The sequence below is a fragment of the Drosophila novamexicana genome, unplaced genomic scaffold (genome assembly GCF_003285875.2).
Source record: "Drosophila novamexicana strain 15010-1031.04,08,12 unplaced genomic scaffold, DnovRS2.1 tig00001488-arrow-arrow-pilon, whole genome shotgun sequence".
Classification (NCBI taxonomy): Eukaryota; Metazoa; Arthropoda; class Insecta; order Diptera; family Drosophilidae; genus Drosophila; species Drosophila novamexicana.
The window spans coordinates 592,820-615,393 of NW_020824864.1; the positions used below are offsets into that span (position 1 = coordinate 592,820).

General features: G+C 37.7%; 2 protein-coding genes across 4 annotated transcripts in view; one reads left to right on the forward strand and one right to left on the reverse strand.

Annotated features, from left to right (window-relative positions):
• Positions 1 to 1,898: 1,898 nt before the first annotated feature.
• LOC115767882 (trichoplein keratin filament-binding protein) overlaps positions 1,899 to 22,574 on the reverse strand; it is a 35,932-nt gene continuing 15,256 nt past the window's right edge. Inside the window, exon 2 of the mRNA XM_030712245.1 lies at positions 1,899 to 3,698. Within this exon, the coding sequence (XP_030568105.1) occupies positions 2,163 to 3,695 (1,533 nt within the window). The 5' untranslated portion in view covers positions 3,696 to 3,698 and the 3' untranslated portion in view covers positions 1,899 to 2,162. The remainder of the gene's footprint in view (positions 3,699 to 22,574) is intronic.
• On the forward strand, positions 8,368 to 17,977 carry LOC115767883 (peptidoglycan-recognition protein LB). Of its 3 annotated transcripts, none has more exons than XM_030712246.1 (3): positions 8,368 to 8,473; positions 17,187 to 17,573; positions 17,642 to 17,977. In XM_030712246.1, the coding sequence occupies exons 1-3, from the start codon at positions 8,410 to 8,412 to the stop codon at positions 17,860 to 17,862; spliced, it is 672 nt and encodes a 223-aa protein (XP_030568106.1). In that variant the 5' UTR covers positions 8,368 to 8,409; the 3' UTR covers positions 17,863 to 17,977. The 3 variants fall into 3 exon arrangements, with proteins under 3 accessions (XP_030568106.1, XP_030568108.1, XP_030568109.1); XM_030712248.1 differs by lacking the exon at positions 8,368 to 8,473 and adding an exon at positions 10,718 to 11,095; XM_030712249.1 differs by lacking the exon at positions 8,368 to 8,473 and adding an exon at positions 16,882 to 16,958.

Sequence of the window (22,574 nt, forward strand, 5' to 3'; positions counted from 1 at the left end):
TGAGAGCATTGTTTAAAAAGAGCGAGCTCATGATCTTGAACCCTCAGCCGAGGTTTGCTTAGCGTTGACAAGATTATAGAAGTTGGGTTTTACTGAGGACGTTAATCCGTCAAGTTGCATCGTACACAAATTGTAAATTCCAATAAGTCACGCCTGTTGAAATAAAGTTATATTTTTTTCTAACAATATAAATATATATATATAATTATATATATGTATACATATATATATTTTTATAACCTGAACCCATTAAAAATGGGTATAAGGGTATATTAAATTTGTGCAAAATCCAAATGTATGTAACAGGCAGAAGGAAGCACCTCCGACCCCATAAAGTTTATATACTCTTGATCAGCATCAATAGCCGAGTCGATCTAGCCATGTCCGTCTGTCTGTCCGTCAGTCTGTATGTATGAGCCAAAGGATCTCAGAACCTATAAGAGCTAGAGACTTGAAATTTTAGATGTAGATGCTCCTAGTTCCCGCGCAGATCGAGTTTGTTTCCGATAATCGATAACTTACTCCGTTTCCAAGCAATCGATAAAAATCGATATCGACATCCTGTTTTTTTTTTTTTAGCAAATTGGGTAAATAATAAGAGCTAGAGCCACCAAACATGATATGTTGCTTCTAGAATATTATAGATATTTCAAGTATCTTTCATTTCATACCTATATCCACATCCCCGCTACCACCGCAGAGCTATAAATCAAAGTTAATAACCTAACTTTTATTGCCAACCAATTTAAACCACAATTTAAATGCAATTGACTTTTTCAGAATACACACATATTCTATGGTACTATAAGATATACTGTAGAAAATTTCATAAGAAAAACCAAAGTTATATGCAACTGCGCAATTGAATGGGGCAGCAGCTTTAAGAATTTCTGTATACATGTACACACACACATTCATGCGCGTCTGCTTCGCATTCTAATAGCATGGTGATTGCATCTTTTTTTTTGTAATGTTATTTTAGTTCCTTTTTTTATCATAAGTACTTAATTGTTGGTGTGGCTGTTGAGTAGAGGCATAGCAAGTGGTGCGGTCTGTCGCGAGTTCGAGCCCTACCGGGGAAAGTATTATTATTTTTGTTTTTGCTGGTGTGGCTGTTGAGTAGAGTCGACAGTAAGTAATGCGGTGAGTTGCAAATTCGAGCCCTGCCAAGGGAACTTTTTTTATTAATTTATTTGGTGTTGGAATAAGAGGGTTCAGGGTATCCCCTAGTCGGGAGCTCCCGACTAGAACCTCTCACTTGTTTTTTTAAACTACAGTTGCAAAAAAAAATGATATTTTTTGAGAGGAAATTTGAACAGAAATACATTATATGATACAATACAATATATTGAATAAATGGCTTTAAAGAACTAGGCTAAAATTTTAAGGAAAAAAACTGTATGGGATATTCATGGGAAATGTTGAAGGGAGATTTAAAAGAAAAGTTAAACAGAGAGCATGGCAATATAATAAATAAATTGGTTGTATGAACTTCGCTGAAATCTAAAATTTCAAAATCGATTCAAATCATGGGAAATTTCGAAGAGAAATTTAAGAGGAAAGTTGAACAGAGACAACCAATATACCAAATAAAATGGTTTTAAGAAATTCGCTGAAATATTAAATTTAAAAATGTAACGCAAAATATGTCAAGAGGAAATTAAAAAGGAAAGTTGAAGAGAGCATAGCTATATAATAAATAGGTTTAAAGTTCAAAGTTCAAAGTTAATGGAAAATTGACAACATTTTACGAAATTTGAATATTTAGATTAGTAAAAATTAAACCTTAAATAGTATCATAAATAAAGCATAAATTATCTTAAGCGTTTTAATTTGGGATGCCGTAACTACACTTACACTTAAATTGAACAACCCATTTCCTTTTGGCCCACAAATACAGTTTATTGTTAGTTTATCTTTTAGTATTATCAGTCGGTTACGAATACATGTAGAGAGCGAGCGTATTTTAGACGCAGTTTACATAAAGCACACATACACAGATAGACAACAACACACACATATCCGCGCACACACACACACACACACACACACACACGCACACACACACACAAACAATTGTAATATAAATCAATTATAGTTAAAACATTGATAATCTAGGTTAATAATACATTTAAAATTTTAGTGGGTTTGAAGTTCGAACCTTAGGTCCAGACAACACGTTTGCGTGCAAATTTTGGCGGCACAGCCGTCTGTGGATCGACAACACTCATGGAGCGTGTATTATTGAGGCGTGGCGAATCGATGCCGCCACGAACCGGCGGCATATCCTGCCAGACATCCAAATTGAGATTGGTGAACGAATCGCTAACCTTGGGCAACAGCTCATTGGTTTCGTTCAGTTCAGCCTGACTACTGAGCGTGGCCTGCGGCTGCTCTGGATAATCACATGGTTGAGCTTCGATGGCGCATAGCGCACGCGGCGAGGACAGTTCCTGCTCCTTGTTAAGTTGCTCCAACTGTTTGGTGGTCTGTTCAATGCCCGCCAGATGTGTAGCGCGCAGTTCCACAATAGATTCCTGCTCGTTCAGATTCTCGCGCAGCATGGCGCTGAGCAGCTGCTGCTCCTGTTCGATCAGCAAGTTGATGTCGCCAAAGCGCTTCAAATGCTGTTCACGCCAATCGTCCTCGCATTGCTGCAGACTGTATTTGGCGTCCGATTCGTACATGGCGTCAATTTGACTGGCAGCTAAAGTTTCGGCATCCAGCTGCTCCTTGCACTTGTCGAGCAGCTGCTGCAGCTGCTCCGTCTTGACCGCATACTTGGCCATGCGCTCGAGCAGATTAATGCATAGGGAGATCTGCTTGCGATAGGCCTCGCTGCGATTGCGTATGAAGATCTTGATCTTCTTCAGATTGTAGGCCTGACTGACATCCGGCTGCTGCAGCATAAGAGCCGTCGATTCCTCCAGCAGTTGTTTCTCTTTTTCCAGTTCGGTGAGAAAGAGACGGAAATGTTGCTCTTCCTGCTTTAGTTTGTCCGCCTGCTCCTGGCGCAGCTTGAGCTCCGTCACATGTGACTCCTGCAGCGCGCAAATATCCTTGATCTCCTGCTCGCGTATCAGCTGACGCTCTTTCTGCGCCTGCTCGGTACGACTGATCTCTTGCTGGAGCAACAGCTGCCGTTCGGCGGCCAGCGCCTCGCGCTGTTCACGCTTCTGCTGCTGCTCTATCTGCTTGTCTAGCCAGTTGAGCTTGGCCAGCACCTCGTTGTCCGACTTCGACTTGTACAGCAACTTCTCATCGTCCACGCCGTGACGCCAACGGCCGTATAGCTTGGCCTCCATTTCCAGCTTACGCTTGAGCTGATCCTGTTCCTTGAGCGATTGATTGATACGCTGCAGGGTTTTCAGATCGTGACCAGCGGCCTCACGCGGCCGACGCTTGCGTCCCAGCTCCAGATCGTAGATATAATTATCTCCATCCAGCAGCTCACGCAGCTTTGCCCGACGATCGTCCAACTCCTGCTCCTTTTGCTGCTGACTCTTGCGCTGCTGCAGCTTCTTGTCGGCCTTGTCGTAATACGCCTGATTGGTCCAGTTCTCAAAGCGTGACGTTACCTGACCCCAATGGTCGTAATAACGATTCACCTGCTCCGTCGCCTGCACTCGATTGTGCTCCTGCTCCCGCCGCCAGGCATACGCGGCATGCTGATGATTCAAGCGTCCACCCGACATGTCCTGCAAGCAAAGTAAAAGACGGGAGAGTGTAAAAATTGTGAAAAGCTGAATGACAAGTTCATAAACTTCTAGACACAGCCGTGTGCAGTCGTGCCTGTCTGCCAACAGTAGCAGAACATGATGAAAGCCCAGCCAGATGAGTTGAGTGGAATACAAAAAAAAAGAGCAAACTTCAATTTGCCGTTTGAATGCGCCGCATGAGAATTCGCCAAAGAGCACACACACGATTGTTGCCTTTTATTTATTTTTATTTTTTCCAACTTATTGAGGCTATAAAAGTCGCCTAGTCGAGAGGAAAATAATGTTTGAGTTTGCTACGATTATACATTTCAAACAATTGAATCAAAATGCTTTAAAGAATTCAACAAGTGGGAAGAAAAAACTGTTTTTTCAATTTCCAATTGACCGAAAAATATGCCACACAGTAGCCCAACAAGCTTGATAAAATAATGTGAATATATCGTATTAAGCTTCACACATACTGAGTGTTATAATTAAAACCCAAAAATATTCTGAGATGTTGAAGGTACTTTGAATTTTTGAATATTTTTTTCAGCAGATTAGCTTAAGTTGCTCTTGAGATATGGATTGCAAGCTTGGAATTGGACTTCAAATGGTTCGGAAAAAAATTTAAATATAGTCGAAAAGCTTATATAATGAATGGGAGCCAAACATCTCAGGAAGATCCTTAGATATGGACTGAAATGACTGTTAAGCCACTTTAAAGCCACTTTAATACCACTGTGTGCTTATAAGACTTGGAAAGTGGTTCAAAAATATATTTAAGCATAGTCGAAAATCTTATACTTGAGCTACATAGCTCCAAAATATCCTGAGATATTCATTTCCACCATTTTGCAAAGTGTCTGAAATTTGTTCAAATTAAAAAATTTTAAAGCATTCAGAATTGCATTTTCTTTATGGATATAATTTCTTCCATTGCATATACTAACATATTTAGCAAAAACTACTAAATTCTTGCAAGTGTCAAATTAAGTAAGTGTCAGGAAGTTATTAGTTTCAGACAACAAAGCTACCGACTGGGACTTTATCAGCAGAGCAGACGAATGTCTCAATCTTAGTTTACTATGGCAACGAGACACCGAATTTCAGGCTTGTTTGAGATTAGATATACCGCTCTTTACGCTGTGACGGGCTGTGCGCTTCTTTGGTTTTTGGTTTTATTTTGTTTCATTTTTTTTTTTTTTTTTGTTTTGGTGGTTTCTGCCTGGCAGCAGCTGTCACTAACTGCCAAGCGAGCAGCCAGACAGGAATGCAAAAGCAAAAGAAACGTAGCCAACCAGCCAACTACCCAAATTCGCAAAAGCTGTTGCTTGCCAAATGTCACCCCACCCCAAACCCCAACCCCAACTTCGCCAGCAGCAGCAGGAGGCTGGATGCCAACGAGTTTCAGATACAGGCAACTGTCCATCCCAAGCGTCCATCCATCAACGTGGCCCCGTTGCAATATGTCAAGAGGCCTCAACGCTGTGCGTAGCTGCGTGCTCTCTCGTTTTGGGTTCTGCTGAAAAGTTATCCAGCACACCAGAGCTCTCCAGCCCTCCGTCTCTCAGACCACCGACAGACAACAACCCCCCATATTCTAGCCACATGCCGGGATGCAAATTGGCGTTGGCGTTGCGTGGACGGCGGCTTTGCTAATTTTGGGCGAGATTTATGGGCAGCACGAAGCGCATTGATATATGCCAAATTGTTTACAAATTGATTACATTATTAATAATGCCCACAACAGCGGGCTGGAAAAAGCGACCAGTCACAAAAAAAATATATACTGTTTGGTTTATACAAAAATGCACAATGTATTTCACAAAGTACTTTGTATGTCATGTGACTGAGAAAACTTGGGCAATAAATCAAGCAACGGTGCGAACAAGGTGGGGCTGTTGGGCGTGGCATGCGTGTGCCCGCCCACATTTCAATCGAGCGGGCGACAGTTGAGCCCACAGCTCAAATGCCAAGATGACGCCCAAATAGACTTAATACACTTTCGGCACACCAAATTCACTTCCTTAATTGAAATTTTAATTTGAATACTTTGCCAAAGTTTTGGCATTCAGCCCGGGCATATCGCGAGGGGGAGGGCGGTGTAGTAGGGGGGTGTCAGACACACACACACAACAAAAACAGGAAACACAAACAAGCAAAAGTCGCTGCTGTCGCCAGCCAGTCAGCCAAGCCAAGCCATGCCGTGCTTTCACTGCTGCTTCTGCCCAGCCCGCTTTCTCCTGGTCTGGCCTTTCTCGTGGCTGCAGCAATCTCACAGGCTCAGCGCTTTTCAATTTACGCGCAACGCAAATCGTTTGTCATTTTATGTATGCCTAATATATGGCATGTGCGTGTTTCGTAGCCAGCTCTGGCATCAGTTAAGAGATCTAAAATATCCTGCCCGCAACATCACACCCCACTCCTCTCACCCCCCCCCCTCCCTCCCCATCCCTAGCGGAACCCTCCTCCTGGCATATAATTTTTAACCCAAATGGCAACCAGCAAGCGTAACTAATCCGAACAGAACAGGCAATGATATAAGCGCCAACTGATGAGTTGCTTCATGCCAAAACTTTGCGAGATTCACATATAAATATACATGTATATAAATGGACATTTAAATGTAGCATGAGCTCTATACAGTGCTAGTCTGATATAAGAGCTTAGAAACATTTTGCTGATGTCTTGAGTTACGAATTAAAGCACTTCATTATAATGCATTTGCATAAAAGTTTGGAAAAGTTTTAAGAAATTAGTCGGAAGAAATTATGGAATTAAATATCTGCTTTATATAGCTATTATAAGTTTTTGAAATATTGTTATTATAAACAAACATTTACGAAATATTCCTGGATTTAGTTAAACGTTTAAATAGTTAATTGTTTCCTTCTATTCAAAAACTAAATATTTGAAAATTTTTCCCATTAAAGCCACACAATAAAGTATTACAATTTTATAAAGATTTTGCCACAGTGTTGAAATATACACTCAAAAAATTATATTCTTACGAATTGATAAAAACGTTTGTGCCTATATATATATTTTTTTTAATTATAATAATTTTTTTGGTATTAAAGATTTTTGTCTTCAATAAAAAAAAATTGATTGTCTTTCAAATATTCCGAAAGTTTTCTTGTTTTATTATTTTTTCTATAGTTCAAAAACATTTTTGTTTTTAAATGATTTTTCTAAAATTCAAAAAGTTCTACTTTCTATGGATAATATATATTCTGAGAAAACAGAGTAGAAGAAAACAACAAGGAAGTACCCAAATACCTATAGATATCTACTATACTATATAAAAAAGGTCAAGCGAGTTAACACCATTGTGCATTAATTAAGTAAAGTCTTTTGGGCAGTGGACTTGGCTCATATCAAGGCAGGCGAGCTTGCTAATATAAGTGTGTGTTTTGGGAGCGGAAGCGAAGGCTGGTGTATATCGTTGCTTGAACAAATAATTCACAATTACTTTTGCTAATTGTAATAGACGCTCGTCATTATCTAACAGCTGCACAGATAATGTTTCACCTTGTGGTGAATACCCTAAAAACAATGTGATTTCTACAGCTCAAAGCCTCGGGCGTGCAAAGAAAATAGAATGGGAGAAAAATAAGTAAAGAGCGTGCCAAACCGCAGTTAGTGAACATCGCACTTAATACCCTGATAAGATGTACGATTAGCGGACACTCCAATGGTAAATTAAAAAGAAAAAAACAAAGCCAATCGAAGTGAGCAAAAATTGGACTGAAAATAGACGTCGATGAAATGCCTTAACCAGGGAAATTTATGGAATATAATTAATCCAAAAGAACTAAGTAAATAATCTAAGCTTAAAAATATAAAAATATTAAAAATATATGCCCAGCCCAACCCTTCCCAACTTATAATTCAATATAATTATATATAACACAATAAAATATATTATATAATATATACTCTCTTATATATTATAAAATATATTCTATATATAAAAAATTATTTCTATAATATACCTAATCTGTACCATATTAAAGTTGGTCTCTAAAAAGGCCATTTCAACACTACTCTTTTTTAGTTATAAAAAATTTTGGAGTGTTAAAATTTTGATTTTGTGTATATGGGAAGGGCTTGAATATATCTAGGTATATGATGTTCTTATATAAATTTTGTAACCCACTAATCGACAAAAAATATTATAATACTTAGGGCATGCTGAAATTGAACATAATTTGTGTAGAAATTAATAAGGTTATATACAAATTTATATATTTTTTTTATTCTATAGTGAACGTTTGGCGTATAGAATCAAGAAAACTATAAAAAAGAAAGTTAAGAAAGCCATGCGAGTTAAGAAAGCCATGCCAGGAAAAAAAATTATATATATAAAAATTATATATATGCTGTAATAGATGTGAGCAATCTGAGATCAACATTTTTTTTTCTAGCCAAGACCTACTTTATAGACAATGTCGCATACCCTAACTCGATTGCAGTGTACTTAGAAACGCACTAGAATTAATCAGAGCACTAAACGGCTTCGGCTTCGGCATTGGCATCGAGACATCGAGACATCGAGTTTTTTGGTTTCCCGGACACGCTTCACATTGTTGTTAGCGGATTTCAGAGCTGTTTTGGTTGTTAACGACATTGGCACGAAATGGGCGACGAGCGGTCTGGATTTGGGTCGGCGTCGTGCTCCGCTTGGGGGACCTTAGCGGTGGCGGCTATGCCAAAAGTGGCTGACATAGACGCAACCACACGGCAAGAACAAGAATCGAGTATAATTTGTGGTAAGTGCCGTGCCAGCAATTCAACTATTTGAACTATTCCATGTGTCTATAGTGAGCTCTACGAAAAATTTGTGTTGCGGAGGTGGGAGAGGGGAATGGGGGTTTGTTTCTCGCTTGCGTGTTTACCTTGCCACATAAACACACAGCCAAAATGTTGGCTAGCAAATGACTTGAATTTCCTTTTGATGATGGCCATCTGGAGGCTGCGGTAATCCCCCAGTATGGCTAGAAAATATATAGATGTGTGTGTGTGTTTGTGTGAATGAGAGATGGGGCCAATGAAAAACAAGAAAGGAAAATTTATCTGAAAAGCATAGCGAAGTCTAAATACACTAAGTAAGCAATAATGGAACAAAACTTTGTATTGATTATAAATATAAACTGTTTATCAGGCAGCTGCTTCTTATATGATTAAATACCCCAACGGCAATCCATTAATTTGTCATTTGTGGAAAACCCAGCTGACCCGCTTAGCTTGTATAACAAGTTTTATTTTTAGGCAGAGCGCTCCGCAACTTCGTTTCAGTTCCCATATTGCCAAAATACTTTGTCATTTTTTAATATTTGTGCCACTTTTGCGGTCATCGTTTAAAAATTATGTTAATTTCTTATATTTTGACATATAAAGCAGTACCCGGTGTTAACTGGGGTGGGGGGGACATGCGTCATGTTTAGATAAAAACATATTTAGATATACAAATATTCCAAATTCCTTAAACGTTACAAGCTCCATTAGAATATTAAAATACCTCGCAACATTTTAAGATTTGACAATCAAACAGTAGAATAAAATGTTGCTAATTTATCTATCAAAGCTAAAGCAATTTAGTAAATACATTTGTCCAGGGCTTCCCCTCAAACTCAACGAGGGGCATCCCCAGAAAACTCCGGATGGTTCGAAAAAAAAAAATACAATCTTTTCAAGCGAAAGAATCGTGTAGGCTGGGCAAGTGCGGGGCACGACAACGGAAGAGATATAGCTTAGTGCAAGACAGTGACAGGTCATTCAGAAATGCAGTTCATAAAGTTCGCGCATCTGATATCTTGGGTAAAAACCAGGGGAACCACCACCCATTACATAGCACCGTATAAGAACTTATGTAAATGTAAATACCAGCTAACATATCAAGGTATATATAGCTACTGAGTTATTACATAATAAAAAATAAAACAAATATCATAATAGTTAATGCGGACAAAAGCTGACTGTTGTGCGAGTTGCCAGCCAATCATTACGAATAATTAAGATATGCGCATATATTTGTCTAAAATTTTAATAAATATTATTTGAAACAAAAAAAAATTTTGCGACCTTATGAGCACATTATATGACTTTCACTCTAGATAAACAGCTGGCACATAATCATAAAAACATGAAAAACAAAAACAAAAAAAAAGAGTTTCAAAATTTGCACAAAATTTACGGTTGGCGGTATAAAGATAAGACCAAACAGATTATATCTAATCAAAACCCAAGTGAAGATGGCCTATAGCACGATGATATGGCATTAAATAAAAAGTGATTAAGCTATCGATATAAAAAAAAATTATTAGGTATCAGCCAAAAGGTAGTGCCATGGGCATGCATGAATCACCTGTAATCATCGGCCGATTGGAAAACGCAGCAAAGTTCAGCTTTCATATGATATTTATGCCAAGTCACAATATATATGCCATCGCAAAGGGCGCCGAATAAAAAAAGTACCCGTAACCCGAGTGCAAATAAAAAGTACCGTCCATCAGACCATATAAAAAGCAACAAAATAAAACAGAAAATTAAGTTCAACGCACAAAACAAGAGGTCGACAAAATTCGTACAAATTCCTATGTAAATCACACAGGAATTTGAACCTTTAAGCCCTAACGGTATGCATACAGCTCACCAATTAGACCAGGCGAGGGGGCGTAACAAATCCCCCACAGAGCTGATAACATTATCAGTAACAATTGAGAGCTAACCGATCGCAAAAGAAAGAAAACACGATTCCAGCTGAGCGGGAGCGAGCGCAACGGAGCGGCAAAGAGCAAATCGAATGAACGGCTCAGCAGCTGCTTCGACTGCGCAACGGCAACGCCGACGGCGACGCCAGTGTTGACGTCGACGTCGCAGCTGGCGCTTGGTAATAAATTTCATGCGATTTAAAAATTGTTTGGCATTGCGCGCAGGCAACAACAGCGACGCTGACGTCGACAGCGCTGGTGCGAAAAAAAGAAGTAAACAAGCAAAAAACAAAAAATAAATAGAAAAAAAAAAACAACAACAAATCTAAATAAAAATAGTACAAAAAAATTTGGGAGACGTCTATAAACATTGGTGCGCCCTTATGCAGCCTAGTCATTCGCTCTTCAGAGACGCGCGAATGCGAAACATAACGCAAAAATAAGCCCAAAAATAAAGCATGTGAAAATTTTCTGATTTCAAAAACTTGCACAATTCTTGCCAATAGCACAAATTAAATTACATTCTTAATACAATACAAAAAAAAAGAGTTCCTAAGATATAAAAACAAATAAATATAGAAAAAGCACAAAGCAAAAAAGTTCCTAACCAAGCAGAGCCGCAGAAACACGCAACACCTGCAAACATGACAGCACTTGGATTACTTTTGCTATCTATGATGGGTAAGTGTTGTTGCCGCCTTATCGCTAGGCTGCCCCTGAGACACACACACACGCACAACAGCAAATGCTGCTTATCGCCAGTTTCTGCACGCCTGTTCAATGCCACTGAAATTTGTTGCTAGCTCACCCTGTTTGCTGGCAGAGAGCGAGAGCGAAAGAGAGGGAGAGAGAGCAAGAGATATGCATCTTGTACAGGCAGTAATTTGTATACTCGTACTGCTGCTCGTAATACCCATACTATTTACAAATTTATGTTTCAGATTGTGCGCAAATTAAATTATTTTCATTTAACAAAAATGTCATTTAAACGCCAAACGCACACACACTCTCGCACACACACTCTCCCACACACACACGCACACAATCATTGACAGTCGGATGAGGGACTTTTCATAATATGCACATTATAATTGATTGTTTTTTTATACACTTACGTTAAGGGTATAGCAGCTTAATGTATTCATTTGCAACGCTCGAAGTCAGCAGGAAAATAAAATAAACTTGTTTTAATATAAAATGATCTTGGAAATTGTTTAAGTCGCGTAGAACCCAATCATTTCATGACATTTTATAGAATGTTATACAGATTTCCTTCTTTTTTTTTTGTTGTGTAAAGCACAATATTCTAACATATTTCCACTTAAAAACAAAAATGTATATTGGGCAGTTTGTAGTTTTTTAGTAAAAATTGGGAATTGTCGGAAAGATAAAAACAGAAAAACGGTTGAATATATTCCTCCGTCTGACTAGTCTTTGCAACAGAAACATTTTTAGTCTATATTTATTTTATATGTTTCTTTAAAATAATGTATGTATATTAAATAGAGATCTCGAAAATCAAGAATTCTGCCTAAAACGGCATGATTATTTTTAAATAAAGCCGAAAAAGTAGAGTTTGTGATTTCTATAATCTCTTTTATTTGGTTCATTTTAAAGGGAGAAGCTGATAGATAAGCTTCATAAGTAGACACCTGAATACATTTTCTGACTCATTAATTGGCAAGAAGTAAATTAAACCTTGAATTAGACATAAAATTCAAACTTTTTAGAGTATTTTGGTCGCAGCAACTGCTACTGTTTATTGTTTTTTTCCTCTTTTTTGTGGCGTTTTTCACAGGTACTTTTTTTATTTAATTTTTTATTTAAACGGAGCGTGACTTAATCTCGAATATTTCATATATCATACTATATTATACTCCGTTCAAAACCAAAATATTTGTTTAATGCGTGCGGTATGCGGGCTTAACTTATATGTTTTCAGGTATGCGGATATTTGTGTTCTTGTACCGACAAGCCCCACTTTCCATCACTTCGCTCTCAGCGTGTGCCACGGGGCAAGTCAATTTCATGCAATTTGAGGAAAATTACTTTTTTGAGGCAATTTCCTAATAAAACATGAGCCTGGGCCCATCTCAAACTAATTATTTAACATTCGAGGGTGGAGTTATTTATGTGTATGTGTGTGTGTGTGTGTGTGAGTTTATTTTGTTTATAGCTTACAACATTGATTAGCACAACGAGTTTAATGTTTACTTTATTAGCCCCGCGTGTAATTAGGGCCAACGATTAGAGAAGCGTGTACTAAAAGGGGTTTATATCGAGGGGTCGGCTGTTGGCACGAGTGTTACGTGCCAGACCGGGCTTAACGGTAAATATATGAGAAAGAGAGAGAGATAGAGTGTATAAACGCAATTAACGGGTAACACTACTGAAAAAGCCAAAGGCATAAATTAAACAGCAAATGATTTGACAGCCAGCCCCCAAACACGCCCCCTTTGCACACTCTGTTTAGTATTCAAGCCAAAAGACGCAACTTTAGTTACAGTTCCAGCGCCAGCTCCCACTCCAGTTCTATCGTCAGCTCTAGTTTGAGATTCGTTTTCGTTCCATTCCTAATTCAAGTTCCGACCACACTTGCAGCAAGTGCGGCAATATCAGCAATTCTTAAGTCAAGCATAAAAATCGTATTTCAAATACGTCTTTTTAAGTACGCAAAAACTTGGATCAAGAACTAAGCACTTCATTCAAGTATATAGGAAATAATTGTTAAGCATGAAATTCGTATATAAAATATGAATTTTAAAAGCACGCCACAACTTGAATTAATTTTTTCTATATTTTTATAAAAACGGCATAGTAAAATATCAAACCTTAAACGCTTTAAAATATTTTGTAACAACAAAATACGCTTTATTTTAGACCAACAATATTTAAGTTTCCCGCATTTTTACTTTGAAATTAAGAAACTATGGTATTAACGCCTTGGAGCTAAAAATTCAAGATAGCTTTCACTTTTCTTGATTTAAGTACAGATATTACTTTTTACTTAAATCAAACATTTTTATACCCTGAACCTATTAAAAATGGGTATAAGGGTATATTGTATTTGTGCAAAATCCAAATGTATGTTACAGGCAGCAGTAAGCATAAAGTAAATATATTCTTGATCAGTATCAATAGCCGAGTCGATCTAGCCATGTCCGTCTGTCTGTCCGTCCGTCCGTCCGTCCGTATGTATGAACGCAAGGATCTCAGAACCTATAGGAGCTAGAGACTTGAAATTTTAGATGTAGGTGCTCCTAGTTCCCGCGCAGATCGAGTTTGATAAGAATCGATTTCGACATCCTGTTTTTTTTAGCAAATTGGGTAAATAATAAGAGCTAGAGCCACCAAACATGATATGTTGCTTCTAGAATATTATATATATTTCAAGTATCTTTCATTTCATACCTATCGCCACCTCCCCGCTACCATCCCAGAGCTATAAATCAAGTTAATAACCCAACTTTTATTGCCAACCAATTTAAACCACAATTTAAATGCAATTGACTTTTTCAGAATACACACATATTCTATGGTACTATAAGATATACTGTAGAAAATTTCATAAAGATCGGTTAAGAAAAACCAAAGTTATATGCAACTACAATTAAATTGTACTAAATTGTACTCAAGAACTTTTAGCTTTGGACTTAAAATGTCCCGAAATTTTAATTAAAAAACCTCGTTCCATATACATTCTCTCTATATATATCTGATTCTTAATTGTGAGCAGGCGTTAGCAAAAATGTTGGCCCTAAAATTTTGTAATTAGAAGCTTCTGCTATTGATTTAGTCAAGTGTAGCCACAGATCCTCCCAGCAGCTAAACTTCTGCAGCCTCAAAATTGCTCTGTTGCCAAGTTTACGTATGCATATAAATGTGCTAGGAAGAGGCGTGGTAGTTGTCGACGCCTTGGCAAACATGCCAAATGGATGCTGCAAAAGTTTCACTCTCTTTCTGGTCGCAAACACACACAAACACCTTCACACACACAAACACCCTCAATCACACACACACTCAATCACAGTCACCACCCGCGCATACATTTAACGAATTTTGAATGAAAATAGTTTGCTGTCAGATTTATTTGCATTTATGAGCTGCGGGCGACCGGGAACCAGAAAGTTAACTTCGAAGGCCGCGTTTTGGCCTACAGCTGTCTCCGTGGGTCCAACTGATAGATGATACCACCTGTTGACATCGCATTCGCATAATATTTGAAAATCATTTGTTAAACTTTAAAGCTGACTCATCATTATTTGTGGATTATACGAGAACAGCGCAGAACACAGACAGCTGACATACGCTAACAATTTTGATTAAGTTTGTATTCTAGTTTGCATTTCAGAATTGAAAATAGCTTTGAATAATTTAATTTTTGTATTTTTTAATAAAGCGTTTTAAGTAAGCAAGACTTTTGCTAAATTAATATAAAATCGTATATGAAGCAGAGTTGATAAATGACGCTAAAAATAGTTGACCTAACAATTAAGCAGGCTCTCACGTGCTTGATATGAGATGCGACAAAAAGTAGCTAAATTCATTTCTGGCTGACGACTTCAACATAAGTATAAGTTAACAGAGGCCAACGACACCAGCTCCAGATGCTGATATAGCACTGAGCCGGATGTTCTTACGAGCTAACAGGGGTCAGCAAAATGCAACATAACACCAGCCGCAGATGCTGACATAGCTCTGGGCCGGATGTTCTTGCACGACGGCGGCGCACGAGGCGCAAGCTAAGCATTCTAGCAGCCGTTGTGAAAGCACACAATAGCTTAGGTATTTTTGATAAATCTTTTGTAAATTTAGTTTTTAATTCGACTTTCACTGCGGCACATCGCCCCAGCGACTTCGTGTATAATTTAAGTCACTCACTACGGCGTGTCGGCCTAGTGTTTTACAAATAATTATTCAAATAAAGTTCAATCAAGATAATCCGCGAAGACAAATTATTTAAAATCTTAATTTATATATAACAAGAGGTTCTAGTCGGAAGCTCCCGACTAGGGGATACCCTGAACCCTCGTCTTCCAACATCAAATGCATATATATTCTATTTTAGAAGCTTATGCCAAGTTTGGTGACTCTAGCTCTTATTATTTACCAAAATTTCCCAAAAAACAGGATATCGATTTTTTATCGATTGCTTGGAAACGGAGTAAGTTATCGATTATCGGGAACTAGGAGCATCTAAACATCTAAAATTTCAGTCTCTAGCTCTTATAGGTTCTGAGATCCTTGCGTTCATACATACGGACGGTCGGACGGACAGACAGACGGACATGTCTAGATCGACTCGGCTATTGATGCTGATCAAGAATATATATACTTTATGGGGTCGGAGATGCTTCCTTCTGCCTGTTACATACATTTGGATTTTGCACAAATACAATATACCCTTAAACCCCTTTTTTGAGGGGTTTAGGGTATAAAAATTCAGCCAACAATTATTTGATGACTCAGGTCTATCGGTAGTTGATAAAAATGATTCGATTGTAGTACTTTAAACACAACTGTTGTTCAATTAGTACAATCGTATCAATTAAAGCTCTACTAGACACACCACATTTTTGGCTTGAAATGTTTCAAGAAAATATTTTAATTTTTAAAAGAATAAAATTCAGCTGAGTAAATAGAAAATTGTGCGATTGCTTATTAAGCTATTGATGACATAAATAAAGGGATTTTTTATATCTGAACCGGATGTGGCTTAAATGTTGTTAACCACAAGGTTATACAAAAAGTAAAAAAAAAAAAAAACATTTTCATGGTTGTAACATTTGATCTGAGGGTTCATAGATTGGTATATACCTAATGTAGCTTTTGCTAAGCGCACATATGGTTATTTCTCTCAGATAAGTATTGATCATTTCACACTTTCTCCGAAATTTTTGATTTCATATAATATAATATTATTAGAATATATACTTTAATGAACTGCGACCCCCTAAACGGAAGCTTGTACAAAATCGTCAGACTCCTCGCATTTTGTAGTGTATTAAACCTATCAGTAAACAACAAATTGGCGAGCAAACTTTATGCATATTTTATATGGACTGAGGCCGGTTCATTAATTGACACGTTTGGCGAAAGCACCGCAAAGAGAAAGAAATATAGGGGTAGAGAGGCGAGAGTGGGCAAGAGATATATTTATAAAATCTATATACTATCTAAAACTGATTATATATCAATACGAATCAGCTTGGGGCAACGACTTGTTTGGGCACTTTAAGCAGGCAGTTTAAGTCGCTCTCACTCTCTCTGTCTCTCCCTCTCTCTGTCTCTCTCTGTCTCTCTCTCTCTTTCTGTCTGTCGGGGCTCTTGTTGTTGTGCCTAGTTAGGTGGTATGCGGGGAATTTTTCAGAGACATTCCGGCTACCATTTGGCGTTGGCGTTTCATTGCGATTTCTCACTTCGTTGAGGCAACACACACACACATATACAGACAGAGAGACAGACAAACAGACAACACCAGCAGCCAGGGGAATACGTTTCCAATATAATTTATCAATGGCAACGCGGCACACGGAAGCTGAACGTGAGACTTGATAAAGTTTAAGTTAAACAAACTGTTGCAATTAATGCTGACAAAAGTTTTGCCAAACATACACGCACACACACACGCGCCGATACACAACCGCACATACACAGACACCTCGACAGAGTACGAAAATTGTAAATAAAGAAAACATCGTGTAACTGCAACTGAAATCCAACTTAAACAAGTCAATAAACTGATGGCCAATCTCTGCTCTATAACACACAGGTTACAGCCAGCACATGCAGCCGGTTACGACGGAGGGAGGAGCTGGTCCGGGTGGCGGTGGCGGCATCTCGCAGCTGTTGTCGCGCGCCGATTGGGGTGCGCGCATGCCCAAACAGGTGGATTATTTTAATGGACCCGCACCTTTTGTGATCATTCATCATTCGTATATACCAGCCGTATGCGAGAGCACGCCGGATTGCATGCGCAGCATGCGCGAAATGCAGGACTTCCATCAGGTGGATCGCGGCTGGAATGACATTGGCTATAGCTTTGGCATTGGCGGCGACGGGCTGATCTATACGGGACGTGGCTTCAATGTGGTTGGCGCCCATGCGCCCAAATATAATGACAAGAGCGTGGGCATTGTGCTCATCGGCGATTGGCGAAGTGAGTCACATTTGGTTTAACCAAACAGAATGTTAACTAATAAATTCATTTCCTTATCAAACCAAAAGCTGAACTTCCGCCCGCACGCATGCTGCATTCAGCACAGGATTTGATTGCATTCGGCGTGGCCCAGGGCTATATTGATCCGGCCTACAAGCTGCTCGGGCACAGACAGGTGCGCGATACCGAATGTCCAGGTGGCAGACTGTATCAGGAGATTTCCACCTGGCCGCATTTCACGCAGCTCAACAGCACCGCAGAGGCGCAGCCCGCAGTTAAAATGGCTTAAGCCAAACAAACAGAAGCTACTTTAATTACACGAGAGTCTCTTAGCGAAAGAGCGACATAGAGAGAGAGAGAGAGAAAGAAAGAGCGAGAGCGAGAGAGAGAAGGAGAGAGGCCTATTTACAGTATTTTTTAAGTTTTAAAGCAAGAGAGAAAGAGAAGGAACGAGAGCGTATACAAATAAACACAAACTATTAGCATTACAATTTTAAATGCTCGCCTCATTTATTAAAAATTATTGCACCCATTAAAAATGCCTGTAAAGGGTAGATTGGTTTTGGGAAAATGTGTTTCACAGGCAGCAGAAATATATAAATTCTTGATCAACATGAATAACCAAGTCGAGCTAGCCAAGTTATCAATAAGTCTATTGTCTGTTATCATGGTTTCGATAGAAATAGATTTTTGACCATACCTCGCAGCTTACAAGAGCTAAAGACAGCAATTTTGGTTTGTGAAAGTTTTGGATATAACGTCATGGGCTTTTGTATTCAAGTATATTCGGATGACCAAAAGCTTCATGAAGATCGGACAAAAAGCAACAGAGGACAAAACAAGGGCGTGCGACGCCCTTGCCTGCCCAAGTGTGTGTATCTGTATTCGTTTGTATTCATTCAGGGTATCTGCTAGTCGGGCAATGCCAACTCAAACACTCTAACTTGCCTTTCTGTACAATTTGCAATTCGCAATTTGATTGCAATGAAATTTCGCCAGGCGAATGCTTTCAATTAGTGCGACTTTGTTATTTTTTATTACAAACCGCTGTGAAGTTGTCTACGCTCACCAAATTGATTTACGGCCCTGGCAAGTTTTCAACTTGTCATCACATAAAAAATAAATAAAATAGAATACAAACAAAGCCACACAATTAAAACATAGAAAAAGTAAAATAATGAAACTCAGTTCTAAAGTGGCTTTTAATTTTATCGATTTGTGCTATGATTTTTCAAACTAAATTTAACTATGTGCACAAAGCGAAACAAGGCAAACAGAGAATTAATTGAACCGAGGGGAAGTGCACGACTAGACGCCACCCTGTGCCAATTTCATTGAGCTAGACTGGACTTGAGGATACCCTGAACTTTCTTCTACCAACAATGCAGCATACGCTACCCGCGCGATACCTTATCACTAATAAAATAAAACTATAAAATGAAAGATACTTTCTTTAAATAATATTCTAGGAGCTATATGGCAAATTTGGTGGCTGTAGCTCTTTAACTCTAGAAGATTTGCTCAAAGAACAGGATTTTGATATCGATTTTTATCGATTGTTTGGAATCGAGGAAAGTTATCGATTAACGAAAAGTACTGTGCGGGCACTAGGAAGATCTACGTTCTAAATATCAAGTCTCTAGCTCTTATAGGTTCTGAAATCAATGCGTTCGTACATACGGAGAGAGAGGGAGAGGGACAGACGGGCAGACGGGAATGGCTGGATCGACTCGGCTTTTGATCAAGAATATATAGACATTACGGGGTCGGGAAGATGCTTTTTATGCCTGCTACATACATATGCACTAAAGCGTTATACCCTTTTTACCCGTCAATAAGTTTAGGGTATAAAAACAAATATATTTTAATAACCAAAAAAATGTAATGCTACAAAATATCCGCAGCAAAATACTTTGTACTGTGTCGCACACATTTTACAGCTATATTTGCCTTTGGGAAAAACATCAAAATATTTTATGATTTGCTTGTAAATAAGATCGACTGGAATATATAGAGGGGTTTCCTATTTCCTACTATATGCTATTATTTTTAACTTTTTATTACATTTTATGAATATTTCTTTCAGGGTAGAAACAACATTTTCACTAGACATTATATTAGAATTTTGTATATTTTTAATATTTAATGAATAAAACACTTTAACAATCCCGAAAACCGCTTTTGCTAATATATCCACACTACCATAAATGTTACAGCGTATACAAGTGGTAGTCAATGTTTTCTGACACCGCCAAAAAGTATGCAGCGCAAATTTGTTTGCTGCATATGGCCTCAAAACTATGCGAGCGTTTATTTTCGACTAACTTCCATGCACACAACATATATATATATATGCATACATATTTATGTTCATCTGGGAAATTTCACAAACAGAATGCAGTACAAATAAAAAGTGTAAGAATTTTTTCACTTGCTGCAACTAACATTATATTCACTTTACCCCGTGCACCGCAGAAGTTCGCTTGTTTTGTCAATGTTTTTATTACGCATACGCCTAGTGCAATATCTAGGCATGCAAATGACAGTGTTGAAAAACGTTAAATTATAAAACATTTATTGTTTGTATATACTTGTGTGTGCTTGTATGTGTGTGCGCACATTTGTTTACGTGCGTTTAAGCAAACGTTTAGCTAATTTAAAATTGGTTTTGTGCAGCGCAGCAAATGGAAATATATTTGGAGCGAGAAATAATAATTACTGGAGCATATTTTCATAGAATTTTAAATAGAAATAAATTAATTAATTATAAGCCCACGAGAGAAGCGACTGCCCATTTAAATGCTCATCTATTTTGAGATATTTCTGTAATTTGACACTGACGAGCAACGCCAACTGAGAAGTTAATTGAAATTATGTGGGCTACATTTCACATAATACTAGGGAGGTGGCTGACTTTTTTCTATATTGGCATTTTTTTATGCATTCCCCCGCGCTCATGGAACTGAATACCTTTTCTTTTCATAACTCCACCTTATCACATTTTTGTTCAGCATTTTGCGTCACCGCATTTTGGCATTTATTTCCTTTGCTTTTCTTTTTCGGAAATTTGCTCTTTATTTCTTCCTTTCAATCCGTTTACGGTCTCCACTTAGATTTCTTCTTATTTTTATACTTTTTTCTTTGCTTTCATAGCAATGCTTCTGTGCTTTTTTCCTGTTGGCTTTTTAAGTTGTTTTTCTTCACGCAGTCGTCGATTCCTAATGTAGCCCGGCTTTTAAACTATTCAATTTTTATCTCGCAAGCCCATCTCAAGCTGCCTTTTGCTTTTCCCTTCCTTTTTATTTTAACTCTTTGTCGCCTTTGGTTCGACTGCAATTCCTGCTTTAATTCATTTCCTTTTGAACTTTAATTACTTTTTACCTTTCTTTTCCTAATTAGATGTGTATTAACTTTTTCTAGTTTCAGTTTTCTATACTATAATCAGTTGGGTCTGTTTTAATAGCTCAAAGCTAATATTGTTATATAATGTTATTATATGTGTATATATACACATTTATTTTTAATAATTTATTTGAATAAATAAATGTTTCTTTCTAAAAATTCAAAATTGACAAGAACTCCTTATCACAACCTATTTATTATTTATTTCTATTCGTTTCATAATTCCAGCTATTTCTTTGCTTTTACTTTATTTTTGGCATTTTTAAATGACTGTTTTCCTGTAAGTTTAATATAGTATTTCAATAGTAACAGAAACCTTTTTATTTTTAATTACAATCTATATTCAAGATTCTATTCTCGGTACATAGACTTCTAATGATCACATAGTAAAAATGCAATTTATAATTTTAGTGTCATTCTTCCCTTTAATAGGAATCAATTTTAAGTATAAGGAGTTAAAAATATAGAAATGGCACCTATGGTCTCTTAATTTTTAAAATGTTTCGAGACTTTCTATCTAGATCCAGATTTTTTTTTTTGGAAGTTCTTAACTTTTTGTACTGGTTCACCCTGGAAATGGTATTTCTAATTTAATTTGCATTCTTCGCATATATATTAAGTATCTGGAAACAAACAAACACACAAACGGAATATATGTTCTAGTAACTTTTAAAAGTACCAGAAACATCTTTAGTTTTATTTATTTTTTTTTTTTCATATTCTTTCTAACTCTACATCTTTCTATAACCCACAGTTTTATGGAGTTCTAATAATACAGAAATGTCATATAAGCTTCTCCGTAAACTTTTTTATGGCGTACTTTTATGTTTTCTGAACATCTTTTTCCAAAGTTTCGTGAGTTCCTTTGATCTAGAGTTTTGTACGTTGTTCGCGGTGGTTCGCAGTGAGAATGCATTACAACTAATCGATATGCAATCAGTTCGTTACTAAAAATAATATCACGCACTAAACGATAGCTAATTCCCGCAATCAGTCTGCGGCAAATGTCAAACGCATTCAACAGATAGAACGGAGAGAAGGCTACAGCACAACTGGGCGATTGCGACAATGTAAATATTGCAAGAGAAACTAAAGAATCAACAAAGAAAACAGATTTACAGGAATACAAAAGAACAGAGGCAGGCGCTAAAAAAAATGGGTTTGGATTTTCTAGACGAGTGGTTTTTATCACAGGGTAAGACGCGTTACGCCCTTAAAAAAAAGCCCACCTACACACAAACCGTATAATCTAGGCACAAGAAACTTGCGTAATTGAGACCCATTTAATGTGCCCAAAGTAAATGATAAGAGTTTAGCTATTGTCACACCATAAACAGACGCCGGCTACTTAAGCCAGATACTCGAGACTCTATATATATGTAAATATATAAAAATATGTAACATAAATCTATATATATGTTCATAATTCCAGTATTATTGAACTATGCTGCACCTGCTATAAGGTCAATCGGCTGCGCGCTCAACTGTGTCCGAGCAAGTGGCTAAAAATATGCTTTTTGTCGGCCAAAATTAATTTCAATTTCAAATTTTTCTAAATATTTTCTTTTTTTTTTTTGCCTTGAGAGCGTGCGCAGAGAA